This window comes from Dermacentor albipictus, chromosome 1, assembly GCF_038994185.2.
Source record: "Dermacentor albipictus isolate Rhodes 1998 colony chromosome 1, USDA_Dalb.pri_finalv2, whole genome shotgun sequence".
Taxonomy (NCBI): Eukaryota; Metazoa; Arthropoda; class Arachnida; order Ixodida; family Ixodidae; genus Dermacentor; species Dermacentor albipictus.
In genome coordinates, this window is record NC_091821.1 from 179,091,839 (window position 1) to 179,115,000 (window position 23,162).

Consider the following 23,162-nt stretch of genomic DNA (forward strand, 5'->3'; position numbering starts at 1 on the left):
GTGTCTTTCGGCTGTGTGGTGCTGTTCTTGTGGTACTCCTGACACTCCAGAACTCTGGATGTTAAGTTCCCAGGACATTACCCAGGACATTAGAACTAGTGGCATATCCAGGAACTCCATAAACAGCCTGTGGTCAGCCTGGTGGTCGCAGGCAGCATAGCCCGAATGCTGTTAGCAAAGATTGCATGCGCTGATATGAGTATAAAGAAGTTCATGATTGGGTTTATGAGAAAGAAGCACAAGTGTGATTCCATTTATCAATGCTGTAAATTGCCAATGGGCTGCCAGACATCTCTCCTTTAGTCAGGACATGACATTTTTCTGGCCTGTCATTTGCTTGTGGTGCCAATATATCACACACATAAACAATGATTTATGAAGACATGCTTTTCACTGTTGAAACCATGCTATATAATGTGATGGTGATGGCAACAGCAACAATATGATTCAGGTGTGTCCTCTTATTCTACGCTGGTTGAAAGCCTCTTCCAATATTGTAGCTGGTGGTGCTTGCAACAGCAAGAAGTAAAGGCTAGGTTACAGTTCAATGTAACGTTGGCAGCAGCAGCAGCTGTGGTTGTGCAAAGCATGACAGGTACGAGGGGTGCCTGAAAAGTTTGTGGCCTGACCCGGACGTAATGACCGTGGGTCGAAATATTGCAATCAGTTTTCGCATAGTCTGCCTTGAAGTGCACACATGTATGCCATCACACTTGGAGTTCCATTATTCAACTTTGGTAGAATGTTTCGACCTGCTCCTCCAAAAAATCTTTTACGGCATCCATGACGGCTTCATTAGAAGAAAAACGACTTCCACCAAGGTGCCTTTTCACCTGTGGGAATAGGTGGTACTGTAGTGCGAGGCAGCCAAATCTGGGCAATAGGGCGAGTGCTGAAGCACTTAGAAAGCACAGGAGTGAATTGCAGCTATTGCAACAGCCAATGTGTGAACTGGCGCATTGTCCTGGTAAAACCGCACTCCTCACTGTTCTTCCTTAATTGCTGACCTCAGACAAAGAATCTGAGCTACGCAGTATTTGCTGTTGATGGCTTGACCGTCCGGGAAGAATTCCAGGAGAATGACAGCCTTGCAATCCCAGAACACTGATGCCATAACCTTGCCAGCGAATGGAACCACCTTTGCCTTTTTGGGGTGGGGGGAAGTGGGATGTTTCGACTGTTTCGAGGCTTCTTTTGACTCGGGACGAAAGTGATGCACCCAAGTTTCATCCATTGTGACGAATCTCTGCAGAAAAAGATTAATATCAGCTTCAAACAGTTGCAGATTTTCTGCAGAGTGAAGTTCTACCAGACGTTTGTTCTTTAGTCTGGGCACCCATCAAGCCGAAACTTTGTACATGTTCAGTAGCTGTGTTAGGATATGGCCAACCCTCTCCACTGATATGTCCACACATTCTGCAATGTGCCGCTGTGTGACACGTCGATCAGCCATTACAACGTCTTGAACTTTTTGGACATTTTCATCTGTGCATGCTGTTGAGGGATGATCACTGCGCGCAGCATCTTCAATTGATCTGGCCTCGCTTGAAATTTGCAACCCCCTTTTTTACCATAGCATAAGAAGGAGCATTGTCCCCTAAGGTCTTCAGCATGTCCTTGTGAATTTGTTGTGGTTTAAGTCCTTTTTTCGAAAGGTATTGAATGACTGCTCGCTTTGCAAATTTCTCTCAATTTCCATATTTAAGCTTCGCAACCTTGCTTTAAACCGCTGTACCTGAAACCAAAGAAATCAAAATAAATCCAGATTGCTCATGAGCCCATTCAAATAACTGAATAACATATTGCATTGGAGAACAAGACCATGCGAAAAAGATTTCATGGGTGGGCTGCGAACTTTTCAGGCACCCCTCGTAAAACTTGCTTGATGGGCCAGCGCACACATGCACCAGCAGTCCAATTGATGGAATTTTCCATTGTATGCTCTTATGCAAGTGTTAGCTTCTCCGTTGTGTGAAATGGATACCTCGCTGCTTGGATCCAGTAGCCTGCGTTTTGAGTCACTTCAGAAGAAAAGCAGATAGTGCAACGTGAATCGTTATCCATCGCTGAAGTAGAATTATGAGCTGCACACTTGCTGTTCAGTGTCATTTGCTGTATGGACGATATTGTCAAAACGCCATTGAAAGATTCACTCCAAAAATAGAAAATTTTGCACTTTGCTTGAAAAGAAAGTGCACAGCTATGGGTTTGCAAACTAAGTGCTTCTAACTGATGAGGCAATCATCGCGAACATGCTTGCATGGATAGCGACAACGATGACGGCAGTGATGACACGGTAGGGCAGGCTGCCTCAACGTTGTACTCACAGAAGGCCCGGCAGATGGTTCAGTCCCTTCGATGATTTGTTTTCGTGAGGAAGCTTCTGCTGCACCACATGGAGCACCTAGATGCCTTGGAGAAGGATGTCGGTGAGCTTCGCGTAAAGCATGCAAGGCTGACAGACATAGGGTTTTCTCGTGCAAGCCAGTGAGAAGTACTCGGCGAGATGCTTGTGGCGATCTCTCCCCAACGTTCCTTCTGGATTTCTCAAGCTGACAGGCTGCCACGGCAACCTTCTTGCATTCTTTAAAAGGCCCCTTTGAGGGCCACCAAAGCAATGCCTCAGCGGTGCTGGCATATTGCTTGCCACTCGTGAGCCCTCTTTGCAGTTGTTATAGCAGTGCCATTCTTTAACTCCGACAACCGTGGCTTGTTGCACGCGATTGGAGTGCCCAGGAAGCTGTTAAACGAGTGAACACGATCAGCAGCTGGATGGAGGAAGGTGGTGGGGAGGGGCACTGGCCACCCCACCATATTGTTTTCTCACAACAGCTCTGCCAGCCCCATATCTTGATTTTTTTCATGCAACCCGGTTATAACAATTATCTGTTATAACAAAGGAATTTTTGTGGCCCTTGAACATTGCTATAAGTGGGTTCAACTGTAGTTTTGCTTCTGTGCTCAGTCATTGGTGCAGTGCACATTGACCTACAGAGGTCTTTTCACACCATAGCAGTATGAATGAATGAATGTTTGATGTTTTATGGCGCAAGGGCGAAGTATGGCCAAAGACTATCGCATATGCAACACTGTTTGTGTACTTCATATATGTTTTGGTGTGCTGATCTGGCATCCAGCTTTCTTGTTGATGCATGGATGCAAGTTGGCTAGCTGGTGCTGTGCTGAATAAGCAGGAATGCCATACCTGTTTGTGGATTTTTTAAGATTGTGGGACATCCAGTGAAGGTATGGCACCACTTTGTGCTTGTGCCCTTTCTGGAAGGTGTTGCTCGTTAAAGCTTGTGTTGGAGCTAGTTGAAATAGCACAATTGCAATACAGTGCTGCAGATTTGCAATACACCTGCAGAAACAGGTGGGCTGGGCAGCGGGGTCTCCCGTCGCTCTCGACAATAGCAATTTCCCTCCCCTCCCCTCCTCCCGCCCTTCCAAAGACAACGAGTGTAGACACTGTTTGGAACTCAAGGAGATGATAGAGAGGCAGAACAATCAAATCAAGGACCAAAACAATCAGATAAAAGCAATGATGGACCGTATCGAGACGCTCAGTAGAACAAAGAACAGTGATAATGACGTCATTGCAGTTAAAAGGAAAGTACCCAAGAGAGACACCACCAGCGCTACTCCAGCGGTGACGAAGCTGATCACGTCATCGGCGCAGATCACATCACCGGCGTTGACGCAGTCAGTGACGCAAACTCCACAGGCAGAAACGGCAGTGGTTGCCATGGAGGAAGAGAAGGCTGAGGCCGCCGTTGCTCCGACAATGGAGTCCGTCATGAGAATGCTTACGCAAATCTCCAGCCAAGTTTCCCAAATGTCTGCGCAAGTGAACAATCTAACAGTAAGAATGGATAATGTGGAGGCCAAATGCAGCCAACTCTCCGTTAGAGTCATGACGATGGATGCGAAAAATAAGCATCTCACCGTTGCCAAGATGAAGTCACCACGGCTTAATCTACGGGTCAGGCCGCGAAAAGTTGGTTCCGTGCGCAAATCTACCGCTCAAAAAGTAGAAAATGACGAAGACTAAAGGAAAGCAGAAAGAGACTGCGGTGTTATTTCAATGGAACTGTAGGAGTATTAGAAACAAGATAGGGGAGTTACAACTATTCGTTGATAAATTGGACCAAAAACCGGATATCATAGCGTTACAAGAGACCAACGGCCGGGCCAAGCTCGCGGGATACATTACGTATACGGACCCTAGCGAAAAGGGTACTGCGATCTTGGTCCGCAGCAACGTGGCGGCCACACAACACGTGACCGCTCAGCGAGGCTACGAACATACGCTCATCGAAATTCACAGCAGAAGAGTGGGGGGGGGACAAGAACTTTTTCGTCCTGAATGCTTATTGCCGACCGTCCAGCAGGGTCATTGACTTTGAAGGCACCATATTGGACTGCATTAAAGAAGCAAAAACAAGACCGATTTTAGTGCTAGGAGATTTTAACGCCGCCCACACGATGTGGGGTTATAAATATTCGTCAAAAAGAGGAAACCAATTGGCTAAAGCTATAGAGGACTACGACATGGAGGTGGTTAACGAACCGGGCGTACCAACCAGGACAGGCACTAGCACGGTCAGAGACACCACACCTGATCTGACGCTAGTTCGGGGGAACCTCGACGTAACTTGGCGTAACACGGGGGAAAATCTTGGCTCGGATCACGATATAATTTGTGTAACCCTCGGGGGGACTGACATCAAGGCGAAACTGGGTCAAGCCAACATTACAGACTGGGACCGGTTACGTAGAAGCGCAGACAGTGAAGGCGAGGACGAAAACCAAGACACCAAGACGTATGAGGCATGGGCCAAAAAGCAACGCGAATTTGTAAAGAAATTTACGCAGAAGATTACTACTACCACGCAAATTCCCTTCGTAGACAGCAGGCTTAGTCACATGTGGGCGGCCAGGCACGGTCTTACTCGAAGGTGGAAGAGGCAAAGACATAACAAGAAGCTTCGCAAACGTATACACGCGCTCAACAAGCAAGTGACCGAGTATGCGGAACAACTATGCAGGGAAAACTGGATGAAGATGTGTGATGACCTGCAAGGCACACTGTCTACGAAGAAGACTTGGAAGCTGTTGCGACACCTCATAGATCCATTAAAAAGCAAGAGCGCATGCGTCCGAGACCTCACAAGAACGATCAACAGTTACGACGGGGACGGGGAGAAGCTCATTCGTGAACTCACAAGTAAATACCTCAAGACTGAGAAGAGCGGTAACCCGACTCACGAGTATGAAGGCGATAGCAACGTCGAGATGGACGAAGCCTTCACCGAACTGGAGCTGGTTACGGCCATCGATGAAAGTAATCAAGGCAGCGCACCGGGAATTGACGGCGTTACATACAAGATGCTAAAAAATATGGGCGACAAAAGCCGAGCTGAACTGCTAAACCTCGTCAACGTGTCCTGGGAGAAGGGCTCGTTACCAAAAGAATGGAAAGAAGCGGAGGTGCATTTCATTCCCAAGCCAGGGAAACCACCCCACGTCGACAATCTACGCCCCATCTCCCTCACGTCATGTGTAGGGAAGGTGGTCGAGCTTATGGTGTTCAAGAGACTTCAGAGACATTTGGATGTCACTGATCAGATGCCACCGACCATGTACGGATTCCGGAGGCACCTGAGCACGCAAGACGTCTTGGTGCAAATACACGAGCTGGTTATCAAGCAAGCGAAGACCCCTACGCCAAGAGCTATCCTGGCGCTCGATCTCAAGGGGGCCTTCGATAACGTCACACACGAAAGTATTCTTCGTAACCTGCACCAAACGGGATGCGGAAAGCGGACATTCAAATATGTGCAGGATTTCTTAACCAATAGAACGGCAACCATCAAAATTGGAGAGGAGAAGTCGGAACCGATAGCCCTGGGAGACAGAGGCACTCCGCAAGGATCGGTTCTTTCGCCGCTTCTCTTCAACCTGGCACTCCTCCCTCTCCCGACTTTGCTTCAAGACATAGAGGGCATAGATCACGCTCTCTATGCAGACGATATCACTGTGTGGACGTCGAGGGCAGGGTCGGAGAGTTGGATGGAGGAGACCCTTCAGAGAGTGGCAAAGACCGTGCACGATTTCGCTAAATCGTGCGGCCTCAGTTGCTCGCCACAGAAGTCCGAGTTACTCGTCATCAAGCCAAGAAGAAAGAAAGGAGACCAAGAGAACGTACGCATCACCATCGACGGGACGACCATAACACCAACCACGCAAGCACGTATCCTGGGTGTCATCTTCCAGAACAATGGCAAGGCGGGAGCGTCGATCGACAAAATCAAAGTTTCAACGGAACAAATTTCGAACATGATCAGAAGAGTCACAAACAGACAAAGGGGATTGAAGGAGGACGATGTACTGACGCTCGTCCAGGCCTTCTTGACGTCGCGCATCGTTTACGCGGCGCCGTACCTCAAGTTACTGAAAAAAGACAGGGACCAGTTGAACGTCATTATACGAAAGGCAACCAAGTTGGCGCTGGGCATTCCGAAGCATTCTTCGACCGACAAGCTTCTCGGCATGGCCAAGCACAACGTCGTCGAAGAGCTAATAGAAGCTCATCTATCTAATCAAAGAGTTCGGCTCAGTCAGACGTCGGCGGGACGTCGCGTTCTTGCCAAGTTGCGCTGGCAAGAGGCAGAGCGGAAGGAAACGGGGCCGTTACCCAGGTTGTGGGTGCATAAAATCCACAGTAAGCCACTGCCTAGAAACATGACGTCGGGTCGTAACGACGGCCGCAGAGCAGCTCGTATAGCGGCCTTGACGGAGACTTTGGGTCAAATAGTAGAAGAGGAAGAGGGGGTCACTCTCTTCACAGACGCTTCGCTACCCAAGTTTTCATCGAAAGCAACGCTGGCAGTTACGACGCGGGATGTGCTCGTAACCTACGCCTCCATCAAGACGTCTTTTCCAGAGGTGGCAGAAGAGGCCGCTATAGCGCTAGCACTCACGCAGCCCAAGGTGGGAAGAATTGTCACCGACTCGCAAAAGGCGTATAACAACTACAGGAAGGGGTGGGTGTCTCTTGCGGCACTAGATATTCTCCAAAGGAAACGCGACATACCTGAAAGGAAGGTTGAGTTAATATGGACACCGGCTCACTCTGGGCTGGAGGGCAACGAACTTGCCCACCAGTTCGCCCGAGAGATGGAACACCGGGTTGAGGAAGATGAGCCACAGTCCATATTTACTTACAGAGACATTACGAACCATTATAAGACGGAGAGGCGCCGTTACCCCGATCCTCACAAATCGCTTAGCAGAGAACAGCAAGCGATCTACAGGCAAATACAGGCAGGATCCTTCCCGCACCCTTACCTTCTAAACAAGATGTACCCGGAGAGGTACGAGAAGGATTGTAACTTCTGCGAAACTCATTTAGGCACGCTCCAACACGTCATTGGAGTATGCAATTTCATCAAGGCGATCCCCCCACCTCTTAACTGCCCCACTACCCTACCCCATGCCTCATCCACCCTTACCGAGCGATGGGAGACCTTGCTAACCAGCACCGCCCTGGAAGACCAGCTCGTCCTGATCTCCAGGGGCCAGGCGGCTAGGGAAGCATATGGGTCCCGTGAAGAGGGAACCACTTCCATCAACGGCGTCTAAGAAGATGTCGAGCTCGGCTCAATAAAGTTGTTTCTCTCTCTCTCTCTCTCTGCAGATTTAAGACAAACAAACAACATAAGCACGAGCACAAGTGATAAATTGCTTAGAAAAAAAGGTGCCAGATGAGAAAACATGTAATCTGTTGTACTCGAAATTACATTAAGGTTCTTCTTGATATGGTGCCCTCTCTTTTTGCGGGAGGACCTCGGAGGCTGTCTGAAAATTGAGCACAGATAGCCAAAATTAGTCTTGCCAATTGTAATAAACTATCCTGCATTGCACGAGGACACAGATTCATTAGAGCAGATTCTAGACTGCCCTGTGTCCACACATTAGCTGCGCCAGCAAGAAAGCTGGATGCTAGAAGAAACCCAACAAGCTGTTTGTGTGCACAGATGGCGTTGTTTACTGTTACCAACTTGTCCAACAAGTTCGAATGAACTCTCTTGCCTTCAGATTGCAGTGGACAAATGGTCTTTCAGTGCTATTTGCACGGCTACATCTGCTAAATGCTTGCATATTCTGGCTGGCATGTAGGATTGTGCTCGTCATTGCCGCATTACACTGCTGGCAGTGCCGTGGATACTGTCTATAGCCTGCAAAGTAGTTTATGTAGAAGTATACACTGTGGCACCTCATGGATGCAAGAAGGTTCATTTGAGACGATGGTGCACACAAGGAGTCATTGATGCAGGGAAAGTCTGCCAAGTAACATTCTTACATTGACCATAGGAAGTTTACATGCTTCACATTTGTGGTTATCACAGATGTCTTAATTTTGCACTGGCCTCAAAAGACTAACTTTGGCTGTGATGCTCTAGATTTTTTGTATGTATATTTCCCTTAGCTTGAATGGGAATAAATTTTTGGCCTTTCTTTTACCCTGAGGCATGCCCCTCCCCCCATCCTCCGTACAAAAGTTTCTTGCTATGGGCACATGATATTGATTAGAAGTTGCACATTTCATGCTTTATGAATCATCTGCTGTGTTCAGAGCCTTATAGAAAATGCATGTTGTTCTGTTGTAACAGGCAAATGCCACCGGAAGGAGTGCCAAGACAGTACGTGAGTACCTTGAGAAGAACTATTCTGCAGATAAGATGGAGTCCGATGAAGGTGCAGTGAAACTAGCAATACGTGCTCTACTGGAGGTTATCCAAGGCCACAACCTGGAAGTGGCAGTGATGGAGCGTGGAAAGCCATTGAAGGTTAGATTTGTTTGCACTGGTTATTTTGTTGTGGTAATCATTTTTCATGGCAATTCCACTTAGGCCACTCCAGTTTGGTAGATAATAGACAGTTTTAGTTTAGCGTATGTAACTATAGCGTACGCTATACGCTATGATATAGCGTACGCTAAGCAGTGCACGTTTTCTACAGTTTTAGTTGGCCGGTGATATCTTCGGATCTCGGAGGCCATATGCCGTTGTTGCGGCTATTTCGCACCTGTAGCGATAGGTGGCGCTGACATCTCAAACGTTTCTTTCGTTAGGCTTCGACTCGTTCGAAACGAGAAGAGATCTCCAAAACACCACGAAGTTATCCATAATACTCTGTCATCGAAGCGACCTGAGACTAAGCGAAAGCCGTTTACACAGTAATTTGCTACGAACGAAGCGCATTTTACAAAAGCAACGCCAAATTCAATTCGAAGCGGGCAGCCGGGACCGCCGCCATGTTTCCCGCAAACTCCACAAACCCCGCAAAAACGCTAACGCTAACTCGTTTGCGTTGCGTACGCCCGCTATACCCGCTATTTTTTAGCGTACGCAATGGAATAGCGTACGCTATACTAAAGCTGTCTAATGTTGGAAGGCCATGGCTAGTGTGGGGTGAACTACGAGACATGGCAGGCAGGGTTAGCATAGTTGGTTAAAACTTTTGTAAACCTGTCAGGTGCATATTCAGTAACAGGAATCTCTGAAATTACAACACATCACGAAAGAAAGAATTATAGAAGTCTACCAAATTGTGCTATCAGGGCCTCGTGTCACTATTTGTACAGTGTGGTCCATTGTTAGAGGTAACACTGTAATATGCAGCTCACTTTGCAGGTGCTCTAGCTGCAAGTGCCAGCTAAAGCTCGGTTATTGCAGTGTACAAGTGTGTAGCACCTTTCATAGGAAGGTACCATCACCACCAAGCACAAGTCATCTACTGCAAAGCCAGGCGATTTTACATTTGCCTAACTGAGAAATTTGCACATGTTGTACATTCGTGTGTTCCCGTCAACAATGAACTGCATTGTATTCATTAATGTAATTCAGCATGCTTGTGTTGACAAAAACACAATTGATTGGCACAGTGCATCCTGTACAAGACGGGTATAGTCTAGTGAGCCGTGGACAACTAGTTTGACAAATAGTTTGAGAAGGCTTGGTTTTCTGCACACTGCATGTGACGTACAGCTCATATTAGTAAATGATATTATATATCTTGAATGTTAGCTGTTCTTTTTGTTTAGAGTTTGTACCTGCTAAGGTGGCTTAATGGCTATGGCGTTGCACTGCAAAGCACGAGATCGCAAGTTCGACTCCCAGTCGTGCATTTTCGATGGGGCAAAATGCAAAAATGCTCATGTACACTGTCATCCTTTATGAAAGGGCACATGCAAGCGCGTGGCCTGTGCTCTGCGGTGGCTGCCTACAGTGCCATCAACTGACAGCTAAAAAAAGCAAATCTGCTTTTGGTGTCATTTATTGGCAAACAAAATAATGAGTGATGGCCTGTGGACAAGCGCTGCTAGATTACGCTCCCTCTCCGCTCGAGCAATGGGCGATGCCTGCAGCGCATCATCTGCTTCCAACAAATCAAGCGTGTTGCGCGAGCACAGTCGAAACGTAACAGCGCTGTCTCTCGCCTTACAAGAGTTACACTTTGCCTTTCATAAAGGACGACAGTGTACTTGCATACAGGTGCAGGTCGAAGAACCCCAGGTGGTCGAAATTAATCCAGTCTCCCATTGTGGCATGTCTCATTATCATATTGTGGTTTTGGCACGTAAAGCCCCATAATTTAATTTTAGTTTAGAGATTGCGAGTGGTAAGAAGTTGAAAATCTGTTATGTAGTCCACTGCACTTTGCTGCTTCACTGTACTGCAGCACTTTTGGCAGTGCATTGCTGCCAAAACTGCTGCAGTACAGTGAATTATTGGAAACTGCTTAGAAGACAATATGTTCTGGCATTTGTTCTAATACACATATGTTTCGTAGTAGTATGAAGGTGATGTGGACATCTTTTGAGTGTTTCATAGCATTGTGTGACTTGCTTTCAAAGCCAAAAGGAAGTGCCATGATTAGAGGAGAGCTTCATTATTGAAACGATGAGTGCTTGACTGGTGCGTGAAGTTATAACTGCTGCTTTGAGGAGCTTGTCAATTGAGAGCATGTCCATTGCAACATTATAGTCAATTTTTTCTTTCTTTCCAGATGCTGGAAGCAAAGGAGATTGAAAAGTATGTTGAAGAAATTGAGAAGGAAAAAGAAGATGAAGCTGAGAAAAAGAAACAGAAGAAGTAGCAGCTAATTCCTCTGAGAGTGTAACCAACAATGTTTCATCAGTAAATCTGAATACATCATTGTATGCTGCTGTTGAAGTCTTATTTGTTACCTATTATGCATGCCATAGGCAGTGGCAACTGAAATATGGCCATGCCTTTGTAACAGGGAATTCACATTTGACTAAATCTTTAAAAACACGAGAAAAAAAGTAAACAAAAAAAGTAAACAACTTAGTTCGATATCAAATGCAGATATCACTTTCACACATTTCTCCCGATACACATTTCCCACTCCAAGCTGTGTCATATCTGATATTTGTTTGTTTTCACTGCTGCAAGATGTCAGCAGCGTGACGTAAAGCTCAACATTAGCCACAGCGCAACCAGAGCAAGAAGCATGACCAAAACGTAGTTACCGTGATTAACTTCTAATAAAGGAAAGTTTAGCGAGTTCCGACTAATCATGCTGAAATGTATTCAGCATTTAAGACAAGTGAACTATAGTCACTCACTGGTCAAGAGTTTAAGGGAGGATCCTCTCAAAAAAGCATCATTTACCTCCCCTTCCTCCCTCCACACTTCAAAAAGAAGTTCCTTACACCAACATGAAATGGAGGTGCCCCTTTTGTTCGGCAGCAGTAAATGTACTGCTATTCTTTTTGAGGGGCACTTGGCATTGCATTCTTGACCTGTAACAAACTTGATACTTTATATGTCATTTTCTTTGAGATATGCGCATTCACTGGGAAATTGCTGCAGATTCTTGTATTTAATCCCTCTCTTCCAAATTAAAGAACTGAAAGAACGCTTCCATGTGCTTTGCACTTAATACAAGTTGCAACACAAGAATCTGATTTTTTTTGTGTATGTGTGTGTGACTGCCGTGCCGTGGCTGTATGGCAGCATAGCAGTGCCTGCACAAAAATGGTGAACACTTCTAATTACTGGTAGCACCCTGTTTTGAAGAAAAATGGCACTTGTAATTTTTATTATTGAAAAAATTGGTGGGTGTATGCTCGTGTTGCAATGCATATTGAGCATGATAGTACCTCAGAATTGCTGCGACACCTGTTAGTACTTCAGGCCACAAGAGTGAGCAGGATAACTACTGGATTGACCAGTTTGTTTCTATTGCCTGCCTTTATTACCAAGGTGATAATGGCAGCTTGGTAACTGTGGTAGCGTACGGCACTGGTATACACAGGAGTACAAAGATCATTCACACCAGAATAAGTGCTTAACAATGGCCATTTAGCCTATGTCCCTCTGTCCTGGTAAGCGAATATGTGAAGACATTCAGTATTGAACAAAAGTACTCGGCAACTGAAGTAAAGGCTAATTGAGGAAAGGAGCTTAAGGAAACTTCAATTTCTGCAAAAGCCATACAAACATTAAACCAAAGCACTGTCTAGCTAACTTTTTTTTAAATATTTGTTTACTGAATGACCACATGGACTTTGTGGAGAAGATGCACTTGTTAAAACTTTGAATAGAATATGTAACTACAAACTAGTTTATCAAGATGGGAATTGGAGCATGAATAATTTTAAATTAGGTTCTTTTCACTTTTTTTCACTGCCGGACAATCATTCTGTGCTGGTTGTAAAGGTGCTTATGTAAATCGTGTAAGGTAAGCTAAATGCAGGTGCACAGTACTTAATGTTTAGAAATCCGATTTGTGGACACCTTTATAGGGTCTACAATAGTTGGGTTATTATAGTTATGAGGTGTCTCGTTGAGATGAATTGAAATGTTCTTAAAAGTTTTGTTGAAAGCAACTACCAATGTGACAATCTGCATTTACATGCACCCTTAATATCTCAAAAAAATTATAACCATGTTTTACATTAGCAATGCTCAAGATTGGTTTTCACTTGAATGCCATTGTGCGCTGTATGAGAAGAACGGGAACCATGGGGCCTCTAAATTTCCTCTAAAATTTATTCAACTCTGGGTGGAATTGACCCCACATCATATGGGTGTCACACGGCGCGCTTTCGATCGCGGTCAAGCCCGATCCGGATCGAATTTCTCGGTCGTGATTGGCTCCTTTGCACAAAATGCGCAAGAGAGCCAGTCGCAGTCGATAATCTTCATCCGGATCGATACCAATCGTGATCAGAAGTATGTGTGTGACACCGGTATCAAACGGGTTCCTTAGCACAGCAACCCGACACCTTATCACACTGCACCACAATTTCTTTCCCCTTCTTTATTTCCTACATTTGTCAACGGAAACTAAAAAATAGAATGGTTGTAATGTCAATACAAATGCAAGTAGAGCATATGATAAACCCTCAAATAACTGCATATTGTGTCAGCTTGGTATAGGCTGACAAATGGCGACTAATATTTTTTCAGTGCTTCAGTGTGTGACAGCCGGTCCAGTACAGGGTTTTGTAAATTTTCTACATAAGCACTAATAGAGTCTAAAATATTCATGCACATAATGTGCATCAAGATCAGCGTGACACACTGCCAGTCTATGACAACATATGCTATGTAGACCAAGAATCACAAGTCAATTTTATGGCATTCCGTTTTAATTTTCAATTAGGAAGAATATTCAGCCGTGCGCGTCAAGCGGCAAATATTTTTTGATGGTCTACTGAAGGGCATCCCTGAAGAAAACCTCAACCCAACAGTCTTGGAAGCCACGTCCAGACTTCCGGGGCGCGCCGCTAGGTGGCGTAGCGTGTCCAGAAGGAAGTGCGAGAGGAGCCCCGGCTGCAGTACACGCCTCATACAAGACCCGTTTCGGCTATTCACATATTCGGATAGCCATCGTAGATGAGTTCGGTCTGAATTTTTTTGTACGATGACGTCGCCGATTTTCTGTGGAATGGCTGTAGTATGGAAACCTACCGGTTGCATTATTTCAGACTGGTGCATGTAGTCAAACGCAGTAGTGCTGCAAGAAGCCGAGTTCACGACAGGCCTAGGTCTTGAGAACGCATAATCAGTTGATCACTTTCAGGAATAACAATTTCAGTGCGCTCTGTTGACTAAGCCAGCGCACAAGATGTACGAAGCCCGTTGTATACAGGTCGCTCCAGTGAGCTGTCGGCTGGACGCTACGTCACGTGAAAAAATCCCAGAAAGTGATCAACCGAGAAAGCAAGGGACGTATTCTCGGACGATCACTTTCGTGTGACGTAGTACACGGCGTGTTGTACGATTCGTGCGGTTTTGTTCAGCCAGCCAACCAGCGCGCACTGAGAGCGATATTCTCGAAAGTAACCGTTGGAGAAAACGTCCCCAAGGTGCGCCACCTTGCGTTCTCGGTTGACCCTTTCGGCCATGACCAGTGGTTGGCGCAAGGACGCGCGCTGCGACACACACACTGACCACTTTTCTGTCTCTTACCTTCTTGCTGCCAGGTTGCCTTACACCCAACTTAGATTGCAGCTCTGAAATCATTTTAGTTCATGTATCCTGCATCAACAAAGTGCTCAAGCAAAGCACCACCCAAAAGAAGCGCAGCAGTCACAGCCGTTAGCCCCAATTTTCACCAGCTTCACCACACACAGAAAACGGGTATAACGGCAGTGCACCTCTGCCGCCGTTTTCCGGATACGTACACCGCCAACGAACTCCACCTGATCTTCGTTGTGGCACGCCCTCTAACTAGACGTATGCAAAATGGCAGTGGTAGAGTGACATGCAGTGACATCATTGAAGCAAGTGTTAATGAACTCGATGTCTTCATCTGGCTGCGTATCCTTTGCAGCTGACCAGCACATCAACGTGCACATCAATCTGGAGCCGCGTGAAAAGGCGCGTAAGTACTTGCTGGCGCGGGCTCACTTTAGATGTGAAAGCAGGCGGGAACGCTGCCTTCGACGACCTTAACGGCGCTCGGCGCTTTCCTGGTGAAGAGTGCCCCTCAGAAGAGCGTCACGTCCCCGTTGTCAGTGGTGCCATTTATATTTGCGAGTGTGGATCTACGATCTTATCGGCGTTGGGGATTTTTCTGGTGAACCCACTGGGATACATTTTAGAGAATGTTCTCATATATGCTTAGCCTCCCAAACCCATCTATTGGGTACGCCCCAGGTATACACGGAACCTGCTTCCGGGCGCGCGCCTGGTGCGGGATAGTGCTCCCGACCACAATCATAGCTGCAACGTTCCTATGCCGCGACGTTTCTGCGACCTACATTTAGCGCGGTGCAAGCGCATGAACCAACAGAGCCGCGATTTTTGTAGCGATGTCTTCCGCTGGACTTTGTGCCACTCTTTTATCTACCGTTCATGGCCGGCTGATCCCACCGATAACGCTGGGAGCGTTGCTCTGACCACTGGCAAAGCGCAAAAAGGAATAGCATCAAATGGCAGCCCAGTTCTCATAAGGCTAGAGAGAGGCCGGACCTGCCTCCCGTATGCCACAGAAATGGGGAAAACAGTGCCGCAAACCGGCAGCAAGTATTTGCTTCGTTATAACAGTAGACCCAGCAAAGGTGCACTTGAAAGGAGTGCTGGCTGCCCTAGTGGTTTTGTTATTAAAGGGACAGCAGAAAAACATCTTCCCTACTTTCTTCTTATATTTCCATATGCAGTTGTAGCGCTGGAAATTTCCAACAGCTTTGCTATGTGCGAGACATATTTTTTTTTTCACTGGCTTAATTATACTTCCCAAGTCTACTAGGGGCTCACCAAGTGGCCATATAAGCTGGTTTTCAAACTATCACATCATCATCACCATACGATTACTGCTGTGACATGCGCAGTATCAATACAATGTGGCAATACTTGCCATTTGTTTTCAAGCTTGGCGTTTTTGGCTTACCTTGGGGAGATAGGCCTCATGGCCTAACTCTAAAAGTACCAGCCAACACTCCCACTCTGTTGTCCTCCGATGACGCAGTGGAGAGTGATGGATAATTACACCAACACCAATGTGTTTAAACATGATGTAAGAAACAACAAAGCTCTAGCACAATGAACAACACGGCAAAAAGTTAAATTTGGCCTATCACCCTTGCATTCCAAGTTAGCCAGATCTGCAATCCCCCATTCATTTATTCTGTTCACATAACGAAAAAACTGCCTAATGTGCCTATGCAGCCATCAGCATTGGGCTTGAACTTGATGTACAGCTACACAACTCCAAGTGTACCGGCAGCAAGTATTTGCTTCGTTATAACAGTAGACCCAGCAAAGGTGCACTTGAAAGGAGTGCTGGCTGCCCTAGTGGTTTTGTTATTAAAGGGATAGGAAAGGTACCCAGGAAAGACAATTATCTATGCTGCAAGGTATTTGATTAGAAAGAACAGGATAACCATGTTTGCAACTGCTACAACAAGGTGCAAAATCTAAATTCATTTATATATTAAAGTTAAAGCATTTCAGCAAAAGTGCTTTACCAACATTTTGTTTCAACGGCTTGCTGTAGCATCTAAATAAATTCACCTTAATACCCAAAAGCGAATTTTTGCAAAAGCTGTAACCACAAAGACAAATATAACCAAACGTGTTGACTTGACAAAAAGTGCAAACAGGTGCCAAATACTCACTCGTGTGGAATTTGAGAGTGAATGCAGACTGACAACGAAAATTCACATAGCACCTACTATAACAGGTTGTGCAGTGTTGAAATTGTGGTACACGACAGCTTGCAGGTACAGGTCAACTCATGCAAAAATGGGCGACTTCAAAAGCAAGTGAGCGCGAATCATGACTGCATCAACGCACTACTGTACATAGCATACATAATGCTTACCCAGGAATGACCGTGGTAGTAGAGGTGGTGGAGTGGAGATTCTTTTTAGACAATCACTACAAATATTAAAAATGCCGGACATACTTAACGTTGAAGGTATATTTTGCAAAGCTTATTATGGAAAGACGAGGTATGTCACCAGGACTATTTATTGGCCACCCACCACTTCCACTGATGTTCTTGATGAATCAAATAACTATATTGTTGCACATGTAAAGCCGGGAGATCAGATTATTTTGGCCCGAGATATTAAGTTGCCTCATATTAATTGGCCCGCTTTTTCTTTGAAACAGCCTAACGACAAAATTGGTGAAAAAATGATCGATATTGCGTTTTCTTTTGACTTATTGCAAATTGTCAACAAATTCACCAGAATTCAGGGAAACTCTCGTTCAACAATACATCTTTTTTTCATAAGTGGGGCAGTTGCTGCTCAAGCTAGCTGTGATGGTCTCCCTGGAATATCTGATCAGGCGGTGAACCTAACCCTTTCTGATGTTTTAAATAAAAATTCCAAGAGGGTCTCTTTCCCCAACTTTTCACGTGCAGACAATACTTTAATATTGGACTTACTTTCATTTGAATACAATTCTTTTTCAAGCAGTACTGCAGATATTCATGGTTTATGCAATAGCTTTAAGGTCCTCGTAAGTGAGTGCATTGAAAGATTTGTTCCACATATTGTAAAGGAATTGAAAGGAAAGAACCCCTAGATTTCTCAGGAGATGTGGCAGTTGCAAAGACAACTAGAACGATTAAAAAATAAAGAACGCAATTTTAATGACGTAGGTGCTCTCCAGCAGCGAATAATGGAACTTCTCAAGTCAAGACAAATGTATCGGCTGACAAAAAACTCTATCTTGGGGAGCAGGTTCCCAACTTCATGTCGTCTCCCGAGAGGTTCTGGAGTCTGATTTCTCCAAATACTGTGACCAGTGATGTTTTTGAAATTAACGGTGTAGAAACTAGCGACTGCTTTGTTATTTATATTGCTCTCAATGCTCATTTTAAATCAGTATTCACTAAGGATAACAGAGTCCTTGAGCATTTTGATGTGTCGTGCCCACCTATATCCGACATTACAATTAGTGAGCAGTGGTTTCTTAAATTACTTTTGCAACTTGATGTAAAAAAAAATCTCCTGGGCCGGATGGAATACCAAATGAGTTCCTAGAGTATTATGCAGAGTGGGTTTCAAAGTATCTGACAATTCTATTCTCTAAATCTTTGAATGAGAGCCGAGTTCCAGATGACTGGGTAACTGGCAGAGTCAAGCCCCTTCATAAGAGTGGAAGCATACATTACGTTACTAATTATCACCCAATCTCTAATTTCCACTTCATGTAAAATATTTGAACATATAATACATAAGCATATTTCATAATTTTTAGATAAGTATAATGTTTTGTCAAGTTCTCAACATGAATTCTAAAGAGTTTTCTACTTTCATTCAATAATTACCATACATGATTTTGCTCAAGCTATAAATTCCGGAAAATAGATTGATGCAATTTTTATGGATTTCGCTAAAGCTTTTGATAGTCTCTCACAATATACTATTATTTAAATTAGATATGTTTAAAAACTCTCAGCTTGTAAATTGGATTTCTGCTTCTCTCTAATCGAAAACAATATGTTTCCTTTAATGATCACTGTTCTCACACAGTACCAGTTGACTCTGGTGTCCCTCAGTGCTCGGGCCCCTTTTGTTTCTTTTATTTATAAATGATATAATACAAGACACACCTGTAAAAATAAAGTTATATGCAGATGACTGAACCCTTTACTCCGAAATTGAAAGCCAGCAAGATCAAATTCATTTGAATGAAGAACTTCAAAGGGTCGTTCATTGGTGTGATAAACGGCAAATGTCTATTAATTTTGAAAAGACCGTTTTCATTAAAATTTCCCATAAGCGTAATCCTCTTCATTCAGCCTGTAATGTCTTTCTGCTGGAAGTGGAGCACTGCTCTATGGATTTCACATGACCTTAGCTGGATGAAACAAACACTGTAATTAGCTCATCGAACTATAAACTCTTATCAAAGATAAGCTCTCGAACTTTCCACTTCCGCTGTTCGCCTTATTGCATTTAAGGCAATTGTTCAGCCAACTTTGGATTACACATCTATAATTTGGTACCTGTACACTCAAAAACATGTTAACCAAATTGAAAAATAAAAATGCAAAAGAGAGCGGTGAGATTTATTTATAACAGCTTTGGGCGAACTTCAATCACATAATGATTAGCAAAAGCCAGCCTCCCAACGCTAACGCAAAGAAATCGCATTTGAGATTGTTTCAGTTAGTTAAAGGTTATTACAAGGTAGACATATCGCAGATACTTTCTATACAGGATATGCCACAGGGCAGACACGCCTTGACCACAACTCCTTTTTCCACTCGAAATAACTTTTAAGTATTCTTTTTTTCCTAGGACAATAACTGAATAAACTTACTAATTAAGTCGTTTCACAACCATCCGTAAACCTTTTTACTGTACACCTACACCTACAGCAGCGACTTGTCTCGCATGTCACACTAAGCTTATTATATGCTCTTGTGCTTGGTTCCAGTAAATCATTGTGTTGCCAAGTTATGTACTTCCTTTCCATGTATTTCCTTTATTGTTACAGTTGTTTGGAAATTTGCAAAATCCAACAAATGCAACTCCACTCTGCTAAAACCCCAACTCAGGGTTGCACTATAAACAAATAAACCACATTTGCACCAGACATTGCTGGATACACCCAAAGGAGCTAATTTTAGTTAACAAATCTTCTGTGCTACAGTAAGAACAATGCAGACAATTTTTCAACAGGAGGATGCTACGTAGGTTTCAACGGTTAATATTCTAGTTTTTGTTTGGCATCAACAATAATGACCTGCAGTCATTCCCCGTGTTGGTAGGTTAATAGATGAAAATGATTGCATGAACCAAGATAAAAAAAAAACTACTAATGACAGTAGATAAAAAAAAAACTATATTTAAGGTTGCCAACAAGCCTTGAATCATGCTTTAGACTTCAATCACAAATGACAAAGTATCAGAAGGCCAGTTTACTAAGAAATTACTACAGCTACATTGAACAATGCTAAATCTGACAAAGACTATAAGGTATGCATGCGAGCGCTTATTCAGAGCTATACTTATTGATGGAAAAACATATATGAGGTGGTACCAAAAAGTTTCAAGACTGGCTCTGTATTGAAGAAATTAATTTATGTGCAAATACACTAACCTTCGAAATAATCCCCTTGCACAGCAATATAGTGCTCCCAGCATTCCTGAATATTTGAGAATATGCCTGGAAGGCTCTTTACTGAAATGAGGTGAACACCCTTCTATTTGAACTCAATTTAAATTGTGTCAGAATGGAGATGGTTGAGCTGAATTTTTAATTTTGGGAAAAGCGAAAAAAAGCAGAAGCAAACACGAGTTACCCATCTTTCATGACAAAGGTCGCGACTAGGGGTGCAACTTGGGTGTACGGTTACGACTCTAAGATGAAGCAATATTCGTCGCAGTGGAAAAACCTGTATCTATGAAAAAAAAAAAAAGAAATGTTCACACTCGACAAAGCGCATGCATGTAACTTTTTTTCGGCATTCACGGCACTGTGCATTAGGAATTCGTCAAAAATGGCCAGTTTATGAACAGCGAGCTTTCCTTCCAAGGTGTAGGGCATCTGAGGGAGGCTGTCTGGAGCAGGATGCTGCACGTTCACAAAGCACCCTATTACAAATCACTCGGCACAAACGAGCTTCTTGTCGAAAACGTGATATCTACCCTGCTTGTCACACTTGGCTGCGACTTATTTCAATCTGTTGCCAAAGTAAACTCAGTTCAAAAGTCACCAATCTGGCATGAGTGCCTTTGTCTAGCTTGAATCACAGCATAGTGCTAGACTTCTTCCGGAAAGAAGACATCCAGGACATTCGCAATGTGGCAGGAACGCTGGGAGTGCTGTATTGCTGTGCAAGGGACTATTTAAAAGGCGACAGTGTTTCAATGCACACAAATAAATTACTTTCTTCAAAACAGAGCCAGTCTCAAACCTTTTTGATGCCACCATGTACCACCACACACAACTCAAAAAAACTTTTTTCTATTTGTTCCCTGTATTGTTTTTTCAACAATAAACTTGTGAGTCAGCACTGGTGTGTGCCTTTAGTCCTTGTCTGCTTTAGCACTGTTAGACCAATATGAGAACACATTCAGCAATTCGCCGAAGTTTTCATGCAACATCTAGATCTACAAGTGCAATTTAAAATGCTGACTTAACATTGAAAGTGCATCTACACTAGACTTGCACAGTAAAAGCCTGTGTTCTTACAGTTATAAATTATTTGAAGTCCAATGAGTGACACACAAGTCTGCATCCATACTTGTGTGTTACTGCTATGAACAACCACCATGTGTCTCGAAAAGCAGAAAAGTGCATGGTGCCACAGTATTCTATCGAGAAGCACCGAAATAGTAAGCACATGAACCTTCTCAAACATAGATTTCAGGCAGTAAGTCACATTTTGGGATGCCTGTGAAAAAGGAGCGAAATGTACATTTATTACAAACCACGCATACAACTTTCAAAAGCAAATAGGGGCTGTCTCCTGAGCCATCTGTGCCGTAGCTACCGGAAACAATACGGGCAGCAGAGCAGGTGTCCCCTGATCTACACCGCACGTTGCTGCCACTGGTCGTCCTCATGCCGTGTGGTGCAGGGCTAGCCGGAAGACATCGTGCTCCACATAAAAGCTGTCCCCAATTGGCTTCAACACAAACACCTGGTTAAATGTATGTGCTGGATCATCGTCAGTCTGCAGAAAAGAAAAAGAAAAGAAAAGCCATACTGGCTTTAGCCACTATTACTTGAGCCCAATCTATCTGAAACCACCTCATAAATAGTTGCAAAGGGCCAAATATCCACAAATTCCCACACATCTCTTGTTTAATGCACATACAGCTAGCAGCTCAGATGACAATCATACTTCTCTGGCATTGGGGAAAAAATGTGCTCATGCTTAACATCTCGACTCCTAGTTCAACTACCAGACACTTGAAAATGATACACCAGGTTAATACAGTCATATCGGGAATGTCAGCTCTATGTAAGCATTAAGTTGCTGGGTATGACAACTGTGACCACTGAAACGTCTGCAGTAACATTTCTAAACAAAACCAATAAATGTGCAACGATTTGAACTCACCTTGAGCTGGCCTAAGACGGATATTAGGATACCACCGTCGAACATTGGCTGACAGTCGATGATAGTAACAGAGTGGCATATCTTCTGAAAGCCCAGACCCTAGTTGGACACGGGAGAAAAATGAAATTTTCTATTAAAGGTGCGATTATCAGAAACGTCACAACAATGCACGTTTCTTCCTGTTTCGGGGCTGCTTGTCACGCGCTTACACCTACGTAGCTGTCACTTAGACAGAAAGAATTCACGGTGCACTGAATCAAGTAGCCGCACTCGCTAAATAACCGGTACAACTTACCTGTATTTTTTCTAGTATTTTCGTTCGTCCGAAAATCTGTTGTCCTTCAAACGTCATCAGTGACTTTTCTTCCTGCAAGACGAGAACTCAAATTGCAGTTTCAGCGTACCTGAACGAGCAGGCAAAGTCCTGTTTTAGTTGATCCTTGTCAACGGGTCAAGCAGGTCTCCACCCACACGCACGGAACACGCACGGAAATGCGTTCACTACGTGCAACATTGCTAACAGACTCATCACTATGCAATCAGCCGAGTTTCCACACAACATCTGGTGAACTGAGAATCATTACTCGAGCTTGAAGCGGTATTAGATTTCTCATTTCAAATACCTAGCCTAGAAGTAAGAGCAAAGATAGCTTACATTGTACAGCGTCCCCAAATTTGGTCGCAAGGCAGGATCATCGAACATAGCATAGTACTGCTGTATAAAAGTTTTCCCGATTGTGTCGTATTGTGGATTTAGCGACATACTTAAAATCGCCTGTGACTTAGTGGGTTGTAACACAACCACAGCAAGAAATAAATAACCGCTGCCAGTAGGCCTAGCACGGAGAGCACGGACAGAGTACCGACAGCACCGGACTCCGCCACTCCGCTTGCCAACTCCAAAATCTCGCGTAATTAAGGTAAACTTTAACAAATAATATTCAACAATTGTTAAAATCGTCCTAAAATATTTAACATCTTAAATATGTTATTGTAGGATAGCGTTTTTAGTACAATATCGAAACAAAAAATTTATGTTCTCTTCCGTGCCTCATTTTTGAATGAGCACTGTGTTTCCGGTTATA

At 44.2% G+C, this 23,162-nt stretch overlaps 2 protein-coding genes and 1 long non-coding RNA gene across 3 annotated transcripts in view; 2 read left to right on the plus strand and 1 right to left on the minus strand.

The window, feature by feature from the left end:
- Positions 1-11,227, plus strand: part of Prosalpha4 (proteasome alpha4 subunit) — a 31,783-nt gene extending 20,556 nt beyond the window's left edge. Inside the window, exons 5-6 of the mRNA XM_070530012.1 lie at positions 8,676-8,852; positions 11,074-11,227. Of these exons, the coding sequence (XP_070386113.1) occupies positions 8,676-8,852; positions 11,074-11,163 (267 nt within the window). The 3' untranslated portion in view covers positions 11,164-11,227. The remainder of the gene's footprint in view (positions 1-8,675; positions 8,853-11,073) is intronic.
- Positions 11,228-13,727: 2,500 nt separating this feature from the next.
- The window catches only part of LOC139052896 (uncharacterized), a 186,053-nt gene continuing 176,618 nt past the window's right edge, over positions 13,728-23,162 (plus strand). Inside the window, exon 1 of the long non-coding RNA XR_011510107.1 lies at positions 13,728-14,925. This is a non-coding gene — a long non-coding RNA (uncharacterized lncRNA). The remainder of the gene's footprint in view (positions 14,926-23,162) is intronic.
- LOC139052868 (probable nuclear transport factor 2) lies at positions 21,411-22,981 on the minus strand. The gene is made up of 4 exons (XM_070530021.1): positions 22,733-22,981; positions 22,373-22,444; positions 22,078-22,176; positions 21,411-21,687 (listed from the first exon to the last, which is right to left on the minus strand). The coding sequence occupies exons 1-4, from the start codon at positions 22,838-22,840 to the stop codon at positions 21,574-21,576; spliced, it is 393 nt and encodes a 130-aa protein (XP_070386122.1). The 5' UTR covers positions 22,841-22,981; the 3' UTR covers positions 21,411-21,573.

Coding starts and splice junctions, on each gene's coding strand:
- LOC139052868 (XM_070530021.1), bottom strand. CDS start 22,840: ATGTCGCTAAATCCACAATACGACACAATCGGGAAAACTTTTATACAG. Junction 22,177..22,372: donor AAATACTAGAAAAAATACAG/GTAAGTTGTACC, acceptor GTGTCCAACTAG/GGTCTGGGCTTTCAGAAGAT. Junction 21,688..22,077: donor CCGTCTTAGGCCAGCTCAAG/GTGAGTTCAAAT, acceptor TCTTTTCTGCAG/ACTGACGATGATCCAGCACA.